The sequence below is a fragment of the Danio aesculapii genome, chromosome 16 (assembly GCF_903798145.1).
Source record: "Danio aesculapii chromosome 16, fDanAes4.1, whole genome shotgun sequence".
NCBI lineage: Eukaryota > Metazoa > Chordata > Actinopteri > Cypriniformes > Danionidae > Danio > Danio aesculapii.
Genome location: NC_079450.1, coordinates 55572598 through 55590779, shown reverse-complemented (window position 1 = coordinate 55590779; position 18182 = coordinate 55572598). Strand labels below are relative to the sequence as shown.

The window sequence follows — 18182 nt, the reverse complement described above, 5'->3', positions numbered from 1 at the left end:
AAGTATCGTTAGTGTGATAAGAGTATATGCTACAGCCGCACAATATATTGTAAAAAGTATTGTTATAATGGTATATGCTAGGGCTGCACATTATATCGAAAAATTATCAATATTGCGATAATAGTATGTCCTAGGATGCGCAATGTACCAGTAAAACCATTATCACAATAAAGGTATATGGTATGGCTGTACATCATATTGAAAAAATAGTTATTGTGATAATAGTATATGCTAGGGCTACACAATATATTAAAAAAGTATCGTTTGTTATCACGATAATGGTATATGCTAAGACTGCACATTATATTAAAAATCAAGACAATAGTATCTGCTAGTGCTGTACAATATATTAAAAAAGTGTTGTTATATTGATAATGGTATATGCTAGGGTAATAGTAATATTATCATTAAGTAATATTATGGTTATCATAATAGTTTTATATAGTAATTTTATAGAGTAATATTATCGTTACCGCAATAATTCAGGTTTTTTTTATTTAATTAGCTCAGCAAAATATCTATTACTTGTTTATTTTATTTATAAATACATTTTAAATTGCTGCTTAGAGTGTTTTGCAGGTTAGTCATAATATAAGAAATATCGTTACTGCAACATTCACTAGGAATATCACATTTTTCCCAGTATCATGTAGCTATAAAAGTGTTTTTAGCAATCTGGAAGTGCTAAGCATTCTCTCAAAAATACCTATTGGCGCTTGAGTGTTTCTGCAGTGATTTTGATTTCATTTTAATTTACTTTTTTAAGTTGAGTATGAGCAAAATACATTAGCTGTGGTACTATTACTAGTAATTTCTGTATTTTTCCTTCATGGCGTGCGTTTGGTTACACGTTTGAACTGAATGTTGTGATGGCTGGGCAGTTATTTACCATGACGTTCTGAGTGGACAGCTGGCTACAAAGTCATTTAAGTGACTAGCTGTGTTTCCCTCCACCTATTTTTAGGCGCATTTTGAAATATAGCATAAAAAATGCATAATGGAAATGGCAGGATGTGCATACATTTTGAAAATGCACATAAAAAACTTATGTGCACAACTAAGTACGATAAACTTTTTATCTTATAGGAAAAAATGTGCGATGGAAACACCTTTACAAGACTTTTACAACTGTATATTCATACTATGCATTCATTAACAAGCATTTCTGACCTCGTTTTGTAGTTCGTCATCACTTCTTGTGGAGGCCAGCATTTCGAATAGAGAGGTGGAGAGCTCCTCGGCGCTGGAAGACACCATATTTCCCTCATTCAGGTATTTCTCCACCTCTTGTCTCAGAATGGAACCGTCTGTGTTCCTCTGCTCCAGTTCTTCTGCAGAGTAAACATCCTCTCTCTCACCTCCAACTCTTCTCTCACCAACATTATTATTGAGAAAGCTGTGAAAGTCCACCATCTGTTCCATATCAGTCCCATCTGACCAGGGAAAATCATCTTGAACATCCAGCACATAGGTGTCAAATGAGAAAGCAATGTTTCGGCCAAAGACAGAACTCCGGTCCAGCGTCTTGAGAGAACTCTGTGTTTGGATGAAAGCCTCCACCTGAGATTCTCCGATCTGGGCCACTAAACGGCCCACCGCTGCACAGGATAATTCAGCAGCAGACGCCGGGAATGGTCCGAACATGTGTTTTATGGCCCTGGTTTCCTCATGACCGATTTGGTCTTTGTTGTGGAATGTTTTAAACAAGAAGACTGCAGCACTTTCAATGGTGTCTTGTCCAAAATCTGTACCGACTACAAAAAGAAAAACAACAAAAATGATTATTATTAGATTATTATTCATAAAAATGCACGCATATACAGTTGAAGTCAGAATTATTAGCCCCCCTGTATATAGCCCCCAATTTCTATTTAACAGTAAATGACAGTAAATCATGTTTGACTAGATATTCTTAAAAGTGACATTTAAAGGCTTAACTAGCTTAATAAGGTTAAGTTCAGGTAATTTGGCAGGCCACTGTATAACAGTGGTTTGTTCTGTAGACAAAAAAAGAAATATTGCATAAGGGGGTTAATAATATTGACTCTAAATTTTTATAATTATTTTTTTAATTAAGAACTGCTTATATTCTAGCCGAAATAAAACAAATAAGACTTTCTACAGAAGAAAGAATATTATAGGAAATACTGTGAAAAATTCTTGAATCTGTTTAACATTATTTAAGAAATATTTGAAAAAGAATACTTTTGACTTGACTGTATATGTGCAGAAGATAAGTGAAGGTCTGAACCACCATACAACGTGCGTGGACAAAATGCAAATATAGTAAATAAATGGGGAAACTCCAGCCACACTTGTGATGAAGGAGAACATTTTAGGGAAATACCATAAATGCAAACACATTTCGGCTTACAAGCCTTCCTTGGGGCGTTGCCATTTATTTAACTTTATTACAGTTTTTTCCTTCATTACATTAATTTTTGACTATAGATGTGCAGAAAACTGAAAAGGATTGTCCTACTATATATATATATATATATATATATATATATATATATATATATATATATTTTTTTTTTTTTTTTTTTTTTAATACAGACTAATCATATGGTTTAACAATAAAGATTAACAATAGATCCTTTACTATTTCTAGGTGGTTATTTATTGGTCCATTTCAGCCGATTCAAATGTTATCACTCAATTGAATGGGCGTTATCAGTGGTTATCAGATGATAGATATGGGCCAGTAAGGCTCCTGATTGGTTAATGCGGCGCGAATGTCCACTTAAATTCAGATTTCCCAACTCGAGCGATTCGCACAATGAAATGTACAAAACTTTTAATTTGCGCCGCTTCATTCGAGCCACCTCATTTGCACCTCTTCTGCACATATACAGCTGCTGGATGTCTATTCAAGTCTTTGCATTGACTTAAATCACTCACGCTTGATGAAGCATCAAGGTGTGATCGCACCATTATAAACACTCCATGTGTCTGGACAAGAATTGTGCAATACTGAGTGGGCTTCACTCAGGTGAGTGGGTTTGACAAACCACCTGTAGGAGACACACTCTTTACTCTCCATATGCAGAAGACACTTTCCTATAAACACTCCTTTACAAAGACAGAAAAATAATGGATGGATGAATGGATGGATGGATGGATGGATGGATGGTTGAATGGATGGATGAATGAATGGATGGATGGCTAGATGAATGGATGAATGAATGAATGGATGGATGGATGGATGGATGGATGGATGGATGGATGGATAAATGGATGGATGGATGGATGGATGGATGGATGGATGGATGGATGGTTGAATGGAGGGTTGAATGGATGGATGAATGAATGGATGAATGGATGAATGGATGAATATAATAAAACTCCTAAAGTAACTTTTCATGGCATCTACAGTACACATATTTGCTGTTTGGTGATTTGAAGTGTTTCATCCGTTCATCCTCATTTGTAAGTCGCTTTGGATAAAAGCATCTGCTAAATGAATAAATGCAAATGCAAAACGAGTCTGTCACACTGGCAATGCCAGATGCAAATTTTCAATCTTGGGTGAGCCAGTCCTTTAATGCATGTTATGCCTCATATTCAAGCTATCACTTACTGGATGCTATCAAGAACGCAAAGAAGAAAGATAGGAAGAGGTTTTGCAAAATGGCTCGGAGGAGACTTGTATGACTCAGATATATAACACTGCATTTGAGTCATGGCATGAGAACATTCAGTGCTCAGTGCTGAAAACATTTTTGTGTAGATATTTCAGGCTGGACAAAAGCTGTTTGTCCTTTATGTAACAAGCAGTGGACTGCAAGGAACTTTATGGACCACCTTATAAAGGAAAGGTCTGGAAGGTGACGTAGCGGCAGCTAAAGAAGCAACAGTGTAAAAATAACAACTGCACAAGGGCAAAATGGACTGATAGATTAGATTGAAATAGCAAACCAAGGAAAAACTGATAGAAGATGAAATTTTTCAGTTCTTCCCTCTTTTGTGTGAGTGCTCTGGTTCTAACTTCATCCAAACACATGCATGCCCCATTTAACCTTGTTTTAAAAAATTAAAGGGGACCAATTCTGCAAAGATAATAGAAAATTAAAGCTACAAGCAGCGATGAAAGGGACCTCACACCTGGGCACACCGCCGCCCGATGGCCTTAGGATGACAGAGAACAGCGAACAATAATAATATAAGCTGATATATTTTAAAAATCTGAGAAAATCACAGATTCCTGCCAAACTTCCTTCTGTCAGCAGGTGGCGCTATGACTGTGACTCAATATTGGCATGTTGATGTCTTCAGGAGCGGACTTTTATCAACCCTGTGAAGTTTCAGGGAGACCAGACATTGTGTGGCTGAGTTATAAGTACTTCCTGTTCCATGGCGAAACACTGAGGTTTGTCAGGCCGCCATGGACACGCCCTTCGGTGAATACTCTAGTTCTTTACAATATATCATCGCCAAGGCGTTTTGATTACACCACCCAAATTTGGTACTGATACGATAACACTTGTGGGAGGACTTTGTTACAGTGTTAAACATGTCATTTCCTGTTGCCAGCAGGTGGCGCTATAACTGGAACTGGATATCGCCATTTAAACATGTTCAGGTCAGGACTGTTATCAAACTTGTGAATTTTGAGGCAGGTTAGGCAATGCATGCCTGAGTTATAACAACCTCCTGTTTTGTGGCGTATCGTCAAAGTTTGCGAGTTTAGGTTAAACAGCCTCCAAGACTGAATTTGGATACCCCTCTGATAAGCTCAGAGACAATGAAACATTGACATTTATTTTTAACTGTGCAATGTTAAACATTAAACTAGACACTTTCTATGCATATAAAATTATTTTTTGAGAACTTAATTTGATGCAGTCACCAAAAACTGGACATTTCATCTGACCCACACACACACACACACTCAATAAATCACTTATTCCCTTCTTCACTGTAAACAATGCTGGGTTCCACAAAGTTCATTCATGCTGTCTGAAAACAAATTGATTAAGTTAATGTGACAAACTTTAAGTGGATTGAACATATTACAATTAAGTTGTCCCCCAAAAAACTCAAGAATAGTGTTGTTGCATTTTTAATAAGTACACTGTGAAATATGCAGGGTTCCACACAATTGCTTCATGTTGTCCCAACACAAATCCATTAAGTTAACTTAGTTGTTTTTGAAATAATATGAAATAAAAATGACTGGTGTGGCATCAGTGATTACTGTAAATGAATATACTACATTTAAAACCATTCTGAAATACTCAACATACTTATACTGGTGACAGTATGGCATGTTTGGCAACCTATATTTAAACTAATTCAAGTCATTATCAATTGGATTGTCGCATCAGAAATGTAAATAAAGCAGTCCACAGTGGAATTGTCTGTTTGTAAAATGCATATTCCAGCTTGGACTGTAATTGCTTTTAAAAACCTAAGATGTGAATGACCTACCGATCTGCTTGGCTGCTTGGAGGATGTTCTTCAGCTCCTGAGTGGCCACCGGCTGATCTTTCTTCTGTAGATGTTGGGTGAAGAATTGAACTATCTTCTGCCATGTCAGACCATCACGAGCAAATATTTCCTGTCGTTTCAAGCGTTTGGTCTGCAAAAAAAGAGTCAACAAATTATACATTAAAAAATATTCTTAAATCAACAATCTGCGTTTACAAGCACATAACCTTTAAAAACATCCCTGTAGGGTTTAACGTGGAGTTGGTTCACCCACTGCAGCTATAACAGCTTAAAGTCTTCTGGGATTCACACAAGGTTTAGGAGTGTGTTTACAATCATTTCTGACCGTTCTTCTAGAAGTGCACTTTTGAGGTCCCAGGCAATGATGTTAGACAAGAAGGCCTATCTTGAAGTCTTCGATCTAATTTATTCCCAATGTGTTGATTCAGGATGAGGTCAGGACTCTGTGCAGGCCAGTTAAGTTCCTCCACACCAAACTGTGCAATGTAACTTGCAGCTTTCCCAGCCCTAAAGCCCACTTGTCACAGTCCAATAATTTATTTTATTTGTTAAATAAGACATTGCACTCAAGAAATGTGTCATAATACAGTAATAAAGCCTGCTGCAGCTTCCAGTATGTTAACAGCCTATAAACATACAATATCAAGAAACTGATGATAAAATGAAAAAAAATGATTACAAACTGAGATGTTATTATTTGATTGGCCATCCCCATAGGAAACTCTGAAATCAAATCACTTTTTGGATCTTGAAGGGTGTGAAATACTAATTAAACACATCAACTCGTCCCAACGGTGTTCATTTGGGTTGAGGTCAGGACTCTGTGCAGGCCAGTCAAGTTCTTCCACACCAAACTCACCCATTCATGTCTTTATGGACCTTGTTTATGCAACGTAACACTGCAGTGGAAAAAAAAACTTGCTGCATTATCAGCCTTAAAGGCCACTTTTCACAGTCCAATCCAATTATACAAATTTTTTGTTTGTTTAATAAGACATCACACTCAAAAATGTGTCATAATACAGTAATAAAGCCTGCTGCAATTACAGTTACAGATTAGGAAGGAAAGTCGAGACTAAATAGTTGAGTTTTTAGTCGTTTCTTGAAGACAGCAAGTGACTCTGCTGTTCTGATGTAGTTAGGGAGTTCATTCCACCAACTGGGCAGATTGAATGCGAGAGTTCGGGAAAGTGATTTCTTCCCTCTTAGGGATGGAACCACGAGGCGACGTTCATTCACAGAACGCAAGTTTCTGGAGGGCACATACATCTGCAATAGTGAGAGCAGATACGAAGGAGCAAAGCCAGAGGTCACTTTGTAAGCAAACATCAGAGCTTTGAATTTGATGCGAGCAGCAACTGGCAGCCAGTGCAAACGGGTGAGTAGCGGAGTGACATGTGCTCTTTTGGGTTCATCAAAGACCACTCGTGCTGCTGCGTCCTGAAGCAGCTGAAGAGGTTTGATAGAGTTAGCTGGAAGCCTGGCTAGTAGAGAGTTGCAAAAATCCAGTTTGGAGAGAACAAGAGCTTGAACAATGAGTTGAGCTGCATGTTCAAATAGGAAGGGTTGGACCTTTCCAATGTTATAGAGTGCGAATCTGCAAGATCGAGCAGTTCTAGATAGAGCAGTTCTATTACACATGAACTTATCCCAAAGGTGTTCATTCAGGTTGAGGTCAGGACTCTGTTCCAGGAATCAGTTCCTCCATACCAAGCCCACTCATCCATGTCTTTATGAGCCTTGTTTGTGCAACAGTGGACAAACTTGCCACTGTCACAGCCATAAAGCAGTGAAATATACTGTATATATTTTGTTTATTTGTTTAATAAGGCATTGCATCAGAAATAAGGCATAATAATGTATTAAACCCTGCTACAACACATAAACATACAATATCGAGAAACACAAGGGAAAAAAAATGATTACCAACTGAGATGTAATTATTTGACTAGCAATTCCCATGAGACTCTACCAACTCTGAAACCAAAATCACTATTGTGAAATATTAATGAAACACATTTCACTGCACACAGATGGAAGGTACAGTAAAAAGGTTATTTAAAAAAAGCACCTCAGTTTGTGATGTGTGCTCAATAGGTCATGCCACCAGGCCGGTAAGTAAATTAACACCACGCCACCGTATCAGCAATTCAGTGCCCTCTTAAACTCAGCATTATAAGTGGGTGTTTGGAAAAACCTGAACCTTTCGCTCTCTGTCCAAAAGCAGCAGCGGCGGCGATAAAGAAATCTGAATTTAGAAAAGAGAAAATCATTTACGCTACACTGAGGAGTGGACTTCTGCTTCCACAAAATCCCAATAAAGGTAAAGTTGAGACAGAGTTAGAGAGAAACAAAGCGGTCATATAATACACTATGAATCACACTCTCAAGGTCAGAGAAACACGATTAAATAAAGTACAGACAGAGGACATCAGATTACAAAGAGACAAAAGCTGTTTTGGCTATTAATTAGAGTGATATAAATCTGTAGTCTGATATTATCAGCATAAAAGAGCACTGCAGATACATCTGTGGCCCTAAATCCACTTTAATCCATATATCACAGCTAATCCGCTGGTTAAATTTCAACTTAAACTTGTGTGCCCATCCTTAGAAATGTCTAAACGTGATGGCTATACAAAATACACTTTTAAAGTTGCTTGTGCTAAATAATGTACATGATATGATGTTATAAAAAGTTAACTGTTTCAGGTTTTCTGCAATTTTTATTACATCATATAATCATTTTTTCAAATCACAATTGGTCACCCAAGACACATTGCTGTTTATATTTCACATATATTTTACATTACATATCCGTTTTCAAACAAAAAAGGGGAAAACAACTCAAAGTGATTGGTCTTGGAAAACTAACTCTGATTGGTCAACCAAATCTGAGCTCGTGACATCGCCCTCAAAATAACAGACCTCTGCGAATCAGCACGCGGGCTTTTAAATATATACATATACATACAGGACTATTATTTTGAGGGCGTCGTCACAAGCTCAGATTTGGTTGGCCAAGCAGAGGAAAAAGGGGGTTTCAGCACCGCCTACATGTGTATAATGGATTTTAAAGTCAGTTATTTGATTTCCTACCCCAAACCAAAAAACAAAAATCAAATGAAATCTTTTCGTTTTGTGTGAGCAAAATACAAAATAAAAAAGGGCCATTTTCTTAGTTTTCCTCTTTTTGTTTGAAAACGGATATGGAATGGACAGAAGATACCCTGATTATTTATGTTACAGTACATCTCCCAAAACAAATAATGATTAGATTCCAAAACACTCTTAAAAGAAACAAATATGCTAAATTGACAGCTCCCCTAGAGTTGAACCATGGAGTTTTTCCATTTTTTAATTCATTCAGCTAATCTCTGGGTCTGTGACACATTGTGCAATGCCTCATTAAACAAACATCAAAGAACATCATTGGATTGGACTGTGAAAAGTGAGCTTTAGGGCTGTGATAGCAGCAAGTTTTGTCCACTGCGGTGTTGCATAGCACAAACAATGTCCATAAAGACATGGATAAGTGAGTTTGGTGTGGAGAAACTTGACTGGCCTGCACAGAGTCCTGACCTCAACCTGAATGAACACTTTTGGGATGAGTTAATGTATTTTAATAGTATTTTATAGACTTTCAAGATCCAAAACATGATTTTGACTTCAGAATTGGTAGAGTCTCTTGTGGGAATTGCAAGTCAAATAATTAGCATAGATCATTGAATCGGATTAGACCATTAGCATCTCCAAAGATTTAGGTAATTTTACTATGACGGAGCGACAGAAAATAAAAAGTTATAATTTTTTTTGTCAAATATAATCAGCCTAGCGATGTCATCTAAAAAAAGTAGAACACAATATTTTAATTACAGGAATGAACTAATTTTAACTCATGCAATACTGACGATTGAAGTAAAAATGCTAAAAATTCACAGGAATATCTTGCTTTTTTTAAAATATATTCAAAATGAATAGTTATATTAAGTTTTAATATTCAATAATTTTTCTTCAGCTTAGTCCCTTTATTCATCAAGGGTCACCACAGCGGAATGAACCACCAACTATTCCAGCATATGTTTTACACAGTGGATGCCCTTCTAGCTGCAACCCAGTACTGGGAAACATCCCTACACACTACTTCACAGACACTCATACACTGTGGTCAATTTACTTCATCAATTCCCCTATAGCACATGTGTTTGGACTGTCTGTGGGGGAAACCGGAGAACCCGGAGGAAACCCACGCCAACACGGGGAGAACATGCAAACTCCGCACAGAAACGCCAACTGAACCAGCTGGGACTCGAACCAGCGACCTTCTTGCTGTGAGGCGACTTCTTGCTAACCACTGAGCCACCGTGTCACCATAGTTTTAATAATGTTTCACAAAAACACTGCACAGATAAATACAGTCCCAAGTCATTTCATTTCTCAAGTTTCAATGCTAGTTAACCACAGATCCATATCTCAAACGTAATATTTAGTTTAAGGGCTCTGCTCGAATCTCAGACCTCTTTAGGTATTAGAAACAAGTAACGATGCTATATAAAGGTCATTAATTATGATGAATTTCCAAGCCATTAAAGAACTTCCAAGCCCTTAAAATGTTCAAAATAAGAGCACTTAGAGCATGTACAATTATACTGCCATGCCAGGAACAGGTTTGATTGACAATAAAATTAATATAATTCAAATCTCCTTTGCTTTCTTTAAAACTGCATTCAGACTCCATTCATTATTTGCACTAACTACAGCATGTGTGTGCTATACTCAATATAAGGCAGTAAATAAAGAATAGAACTATTTGCTTAGGAAAGAACGTACATCCTGCAAATGCAATAGGCTCAAAGATAAGGCATCGATAAAAATTGATCAAATACAATTTACAAAAGGACTTCAATACAATACAAACAGATATTTTTATGCTTCAAAAATTATTTGCTATAAATTCTAAATTATTTGTGAATATAAAATCTGGGTTGAAATAATGTTGATCCTCCTCAGCACAACAGATCTATTTTTGTTAATTAGCAAACATACTTTGAACTGGACGTCATTATTAATGTAATGTATATTATATATTCATTCATTCATTTTCCTTCCTCTTAGACCCTTTATTCATCAGAGGTTGCCACAGCGGAATGAACCGCCAACTATTCGAGCATATGTTTTACGCAGCAGATTCCCTAGATGCAGCTGGAAACCCAGTACTGGGAAACACCCATACACCCTCACATTCACACTCACACACTACGACCAACTTAGTTCATTCCCTTATACCACGTGTGTTTAGACTGTGGGGGAAACCGGAGCACCCAGAGGAAACCCACGCCAACACAAGGAGAACATGCAAACTCCACACAGAAATACACACTGACCCAGCCGGGACTCAAACCAGCGACCTTCTTGTTGTGAGGCGACAGTGCTAACCACTGAGCCACCTATATTATATATTACGTCATTTTAGTATAATTTAAATGATTAAAAAATACCAATGTTTAAGCCCTTGTAGTTTAAATGACTGTTGCTATAAAAGACACAGATTTAAATGACAATTACAGTTTTGGACATGGACATAGTTTAACATGTCATCAAATGATTATTGTTCTAAATATGCCTGATATAAGACTATTTGGTTTATTGTTCCACTTATTACAGCTGTTTAGGTGTGTGAGATTTTATTTTCAAATTGTGGTAAAACGCATTATTGTCATTATTTTTGCTTTATTACATGTTTTAATGTTTGAAATAAACTCTTCACATTTGCCTCATTGATTTTGTCACTCAATTCTGATTAAATGGGTTGCATTTGTCTCTTAAAATCTCAAATTAAAACTACAAATGTGTTCAAATAACCAACAGAATTATGACAAAATAACCAACAGTGCACATTAAATCATGCTGTTTGCTTACGCTAATAAACGTCAATGATTAAAATGATAATTATAATTTTGGGACTACACTGTAAAACTTTAATATGTCATCAAAGTATTATTGTTCCAATTATGCCTGATATAGGACTATTTGGTTAATCGTTCCACCTGTTAAAACGCATTATAATCATTCTTTTGGCTGTATAATGTTTTAATGTTTAAAATAATCTCTTCACCTTTGCCTTATTGATTTTGGCCCTCAATTCTGATTAAATGGGTTGTATTCGACTCTCAAAAACTCAATAAAACTACAAATGTGTTCAAATAACCAACAGAATTATGACAAAATAACCAACAGTACACAAAGTTTCACTTCCAGTCATGTAGTCTTACCTTCACATCATAATTCTCTTGTGTTAAATTAACCTTATTGCTGATGTCAATTAAACGTCAATGATTAAAATGATAATTATAATGTTGAGGCTACACTGTAATATTTTAAAATGTCATCAAATGATTATTGTTCTAAATATGCCTGATATAAGACTATTTGGTTTGCTGTTACACTTATTACACCTGTTTAGGTGAATGGCGTTTAAGTTACAAATTGTGGTAAAATGCATTATAGTCATTATTTTTGCTGTATTACATGTTTTAATGTTTGAAATAATCTCTTCACCTTTGCCTCATTGATTTTGGCACTCAATTCAGATTAAATGGGTTGAATTTGTCCCTCAAAAACGTAATAAAACTACAAATGTGTTCAACTAACCAACAGATTAATGACAAACTAACCAACAGTACAGATATATAGGTATATATATAAGTCAGTATATATATATATATATATATATATATATATATATATATATATATATATATATATATATATATAAGTCAGGATTATTAGGCATTCTGAATTATTAGCCCTCCTGTGCATATTTTCCATAATTTCTTTTTAACAGAGAGATTTGTTTCAGCATATTTCTAAACAATAATTTTAATAACTCATTCATTTTCTCTTTGGCATGATGACAGCACATAATATTTGACTATATATTAATCAAGACACTAGTATTCAGCTTAAAGTGACATTTAAAGGCTTAACTAGCTTAATAAGGTTAAGGTCGGGTAATTAGGCAAGCCATTTTATAACAGTGGTTTGTTCTGTTGACAATACAAAACAAATATTGTTTAAAGGGGCTAATAATATTGACCTTAAAATAGTTAAAAAAAATTAAACTGCTTTTATTCTAGCCGAAATAAAACAAATAAGACTTTCTCCAGAAGAAAAAATATTACAGGAAATACTGTCAAATCTTCCTTGCCTTGTTAAGCATCATTTGGGGAATAAAATTTCACAGGAGGGCGAATAATTTTGTCTTCCAGTTGTATTGATGTAGTCTTACCTTCAGATCATGAATGTCTTGCGTTAAATCATCCTGTTTGCTGACGTTAGAAAAGGAGCGCAGGGCTCCAGTGAGCCGAGGAGGAGACATGATCAGACACAGTGAAGGCCGTCTGTGAGCAAGACCTGTTCATGCGGGAAACATGATGGATGTGAAAATACTGTACACAGTTCCTTCTTTATGTGACTGTAATGGAGCAGACAGTATAGATCACAGCCATTCATTCTGATTAAGATGCATAACGCGCGCACACACACACACACACACACACACACACACACACACACACACACACACACACACACACACACACACACACAAAATAACAATAGATGAGAGGATTAAACAAGATGCTTTCATTTAAAGTGTTAAATGTTATCAATTCCAAACACATTCTGGATATCCTTAATTAAAGTCTGCATGAACTAGAAGCTGCGACTTTTGTGGCGCAGAGAAACAGAATATTAAACGATAAAACAGTGGGCGTGGCTTGTTTTTTCTACTGTGTGCTGATTGGATGTAGTAAAGTAGGAGTTTCATTCAGGTAGATGGGGAAAAGGGTTTGGGGAGAGTTATTACAACCTAACAAACTCCTCCTCCTCACCATTTCTGTTTGTTGTCAAAACTGACTGCTGGAGGGGGTGTGGTTAAGTATGTTAGCCACACCCAATATTCCAGACAGACCTAATCTGAGAATTTCACTGAAAACAAACAGGAAGTGCGTTATCACGATTCAATTACAGATTACAAAGGCAAACAAATTGATTTGTTGTTAATGACATGCACAGATGAATTGTTCACCACTAAACTAGCAATACGAGCTAACAAAATCAATATGGTTAGTTTTGATTTCAGGTGCGCTTTAATACCCTTGATTGAGGTAAAATAAATTATATTTGGACATTTGATTTCAGGTGCGCTTTAATACCCTTGATTGAGGTAAAATAAATTATATTTGGACATTTGTTCGTTTTTGAACCGTGGAAACTTGTGACATTGTCCCTATATTGTTAACCACGCTACTTTGAATATTCCGTCTGAAATCGCATTCAAAACAACATTAGCACTACTTAATTGACTGTGGGACATTCCACCAGAAACATACATTATCTGTCCCTGAAATAAAAACATAAACACAGTGAATAAAAAGTATTTCATATTAAAATTTTCTAAAATGGACTGATGGTGGATTTCTGTAAGAAAATATGTCATTCACTTGGTTACCAGATTGTTTTTCTAAATTAAAAACACTTTACACTGTCCAAACCCTGTCATTGTCCTTGTCCTCAGCCTAACTGGACATACAGCTTTTATAGTTTTGTAATGCTAAAAACTGTTGTTTAGAAAAAAAAAATCTGAAATAGCAAGTTTCAGGGCCAGAGGCGCAATGGATAACGCGTCTGACTACGGATCAGAAGATTCTAGGTTCGACTCCTGGCTGGCTTGCTTTGGTCTTTACTGCATTTCGTTGCCTTGTACTTGTACATGTGTAATGACAATAAAGTTGAATCTAATCTAATCTAATCTAATCTATTTAAGTTGTCATCTTTCAGACCAATTGATTAAAAACATGAACTTATAAATAAAGTCTACAAATAAATACTACAAATATATAATACAAATAAATATCACGTCACATTTGCATTACATTTAACATAAAATGCATGCAAGGCTATGACTAGGAAGGGATATCATTTGATATAGGAGAAGCTGACAGGAATTAAAGGTGTGTTTATTCACTAAATTGTATAATTTTACGCTTGTATATTTATTTATTTTTATTTATTTATTTTATTATTATTTATTTATTTATCAGGACCCCCATTTTTCCTGGGATCCATCGAACATAACACAAAATTACATTAACACATAACAACAAGACCAATAAAAACATTAAAATACAAAATTCATATGTAACATCCAGATCAACAATCCACTTAATGTTGTTCCATTAAATATTTCTTAAACGATTTTTTTACCTCATTTTACTTGTTACAATGCATGTAATGTCTGATGGCATGTTTTCATTCCTCTATACATTACAGTCCGTTGCTCTGCATTAGTTTTTGAAATGGGAAGCAAACAATTTCCTTCTAATGCATGCCTGGTGTTAAAATGATGACTAGCATTACTATACAAAAGTTGACAGCACAATACACTATTGTTTTTGTAGGATTTTTTGAGGACGACAAGCTTAAGGGTCAGATTTATTAAGAAAACGTATGTTTCTAGTAGAATGTACCCTGTACTTTGATTATTGGCTGATAATATGATTTCACTCTATAGAATTCACAAACAATACTTTCTGAAATAATATTAAGGGGAAAGTCTGAATGTGTGAATAAAAAAAAATCTACTTCATCACCAATATACCCTTGAGATTGAGATCACAACACATAGTCTATATTTGTGTATGTCTATTGCTTTATAATGTAAAACCTAACCAGCTTTGTTTGTGAAACGTCCTGTTTTATCTTTAAAATATGATACTTTTATGTTTCTTTTTTTAGTTCCCAATCTTTTCTGAAAGCGTAAACAAAACTGCCGTGCATTACAAACTCGACTTCTCCATACTAAACAAACATCAATCATGTTATGATGCTAATAAATTATTTATTAATAGCTAAGACACATCATTACACCTCAGTGCTTGTTTGTTTACCTAATCGTGACACCACATTTCACGAACTTCATTAAACATAACCTCTTTACACGTTTATAGTCTTATATAAGTTACTAAATAATATTACGTGTCGTTTTTGACAGTTCTGAACAGAAACGACAGCAAATGTCAACTCTTCTAGCACAGCTAACGTATCTTATTCGTGTTTATAACAGTGTATTTAAAAGCCTCGGTAACGTTAACGTTACACTAAAACATCGTTAAAGTATATATAAATAGGAACAGTGACTGACCACTAATAGATTAAAGTGAAGAGATTCAGGGACAGTGGTCTCTCTTAGCTGGACCCGTCAGTATCTTGTCAGCCGGAGTCCATGCGGCAAGTTACATGTGTGCTGCATTGTGGGAATTGTAGTTTTGTAAGATCGCTACGCGCTTGCCTTCGACTGGAATAAGTAGCCAAAGGACTACAATATCCGGTATAAGGACATACGCGGAAGTAGAAAGGCAGCAGTAATCGATTGTAAACAGACTGATGATAGTGCTGACTGACTCAGAAGTTACATATTCAATATAGCCTACACGCCTGTCTCTATTTACTGTTAGAACTTTGTTTAGCGCAATATGAATGTGAAAAATGTCCATATAAGTGTAGTAAGTATATGCTCTTTCATTTCATTACATCTTTCATGTAAAAATGCTAAACACAAAAGTAATATTGATGGACAGTCCCCATAAAACATGGAAACACAACATTTTGCGTCATGTGATCATATTTAAAGCAGATTAATAAGCTTTAAACGAGATATAAAAGGAAGTATTCATTTTAATAATTGTGTGCTTAAGAAACCCTCATGATTATTAACCATTTCTTTCTTTCTTACTGCATATTTATTCATTTAAATTGTATTTATTTTCTCACATTGATTACCATTTCATTTCAAATACTCAGATATTTACTACAAATCCCATGGATAAACTATGGCTAGGGTTGCAAAACCATAATTTATATTTATTTGTAATTTACATGTTATTTTTTTTTTGTTTTTAGTTTTTTTGTAGTGAAATCGAATTATAAATGTATTATTATTGTAATAACCATGTCTTTTTTTAAAGGTTTTTGGTTGTTTTGTTGTAGCGAAGACAACAAATTTTGGTTGAAAACATGATAAATATTTTAGATTTGAATATAGATATAATAGAGAGAGAGCGAGATAAGAACAGCATTTATTTGAAATGGATATTTATTATAAATATTTATAAAACATATAAAAATAAAAGGTTATTTTTATAGTTAATTAATAATTACACTAGGGCGTCATGGTGGCGCAGTGAGTAGCACGATCACCTCACATCAAGAAGGTCGCTGGTTCGAGCCCCGGCTGGGTGAGTTGGAATTTCTGTGTGGAGTTTGCATGTTCTCCCCGTCTAAACGTGGGTTTCCTCTGGGTGCTCCGGTTTCCCCCTTAAGTGCAAAGACGTGGTATAAGTAAATTGGGTAAGCTAAATTGTCCGTATGTATGTGTGTGAATGAGTGTGTATGGATGTTTCCCAATGGTAGGGCATCCGCTGCGTAAAACATATGCTGGATAAGTTGGCGGTTCATTCTGCTGTGGCGACCCCAGATTAATAAAGTGACTAAGCCAGGGAAAAAAAGTGAGTGAATGAATAATCACTCACCGGTCACTTTATTAGGTACACCTTTCCAACTGCTTATTAATGCAAATTTCTAATCAGCTAATCACATGGCAGCAACTCAACGCATTTAGACATGGTCAAGATGATCTGCTGCTTAACACGCCATGTCATAAAGTGCGAATCATCTCAGACTGGTTTCTTGAACATGACAATGAGTTCACTTTACTCAAATGGCCTCCACAGTCACCAGATCTCAATCCAATAGAGCACCTTTGGGATGTGGTGGAATGGGAGATTGGCATCATGGATGTGCAGCCGACAAATCAGCTGCAACTGCGTGATGCTATCATGTCAATATGGAGCAAAATCTCTGAGGAATATTTCCAGTAGCTTGTTGAATCTCTGCCACGAAGGATTAAGGCAGTTCTGAAGGCAAAAGGGGTCCAACACGCTACTAGTAAGGTGTACCTAATAAAGTGGCCAGTGAGTATATAAGCTAATGCATAATTATGAGTATTTTAAATAGTGTATTATTTTTAACTGTTAAAAAAGAGAGGACTGTTACTAGCACTAAATCGTGACTAACATTAATACATTAGTAATGATGTAGCTCAGTGATATTCTGTTATTTACTTCCTAGTTGGTTTGCAGGTCAGTCATGGTACATATACTGCAAGGCTTAACAGGGACCTATTATTCCCCCTTTTTTACAAGATGTAAAATAAATTATCTTGAGCTCAAAATACCACACCAATAACGTTTATAACTCTCTGAAACTGACCCTTTTAGGCTTTGATGTGCCATTTTGGCGACTGTGGCTTTAAATTCAAATGAGATTTTCAGAAGAGGGCGGAGCTACAGATGCCTGTGTGTCAGCATAGTGGCAGATTTAAAACAGTACTAATATTATCTGTGTGAAAATGTGCGTGTGAGTGTGTGCTTCATGCTTCTGTCAGTCTATGTCGGTCCTGTCTCTGTTCATCTAAAACTCCACATCTATAATCCTCTTAGTCTATGCTGATATTATCTTCAGCAGCTCAAACACTCTAACGGCTAATGGACAGACGGCTGCTTCTCACTTAGGGCTGCTGTTTATGCTAATGAGGGAGACTAGTGGGCGGGGCTTTCCCCCTCGGATGACATCATATAAAGGGAGAATGTCAATCAAAGTGTTTCTGC

The 18182-nt window shown here is 35.9% G+C and overlaps 1 protein-coding gene across 1 annotated transcript in view; it reads right to left on the bottom strand.

Annotated features, from left to right (window-relative positions):
• Nucleotides 1–15747, bottom strand: part of ascc3 (activating signal cointegrator 1 complex subunit 3) — a 281455-nt gene extending 265708 nt beyond the window's left edge. The window contains 4 exon segments of the mRNA XM_056476127.1: nt 1171–1754; nt 5434–5584; nt 12743–12867; nt 15659–15747. Of these exon segments, the coding sequence (XP_056332102.1) occupies nt 1171–1754; nt 5434–5584; nt 12743–12832 (825 nt within the window). The 5' untranslated portion in view covers nt 12833–12867; nt 15659–15747.
• Nucleotides 15748–18182: the final 2435 nt, after the last annotated feature.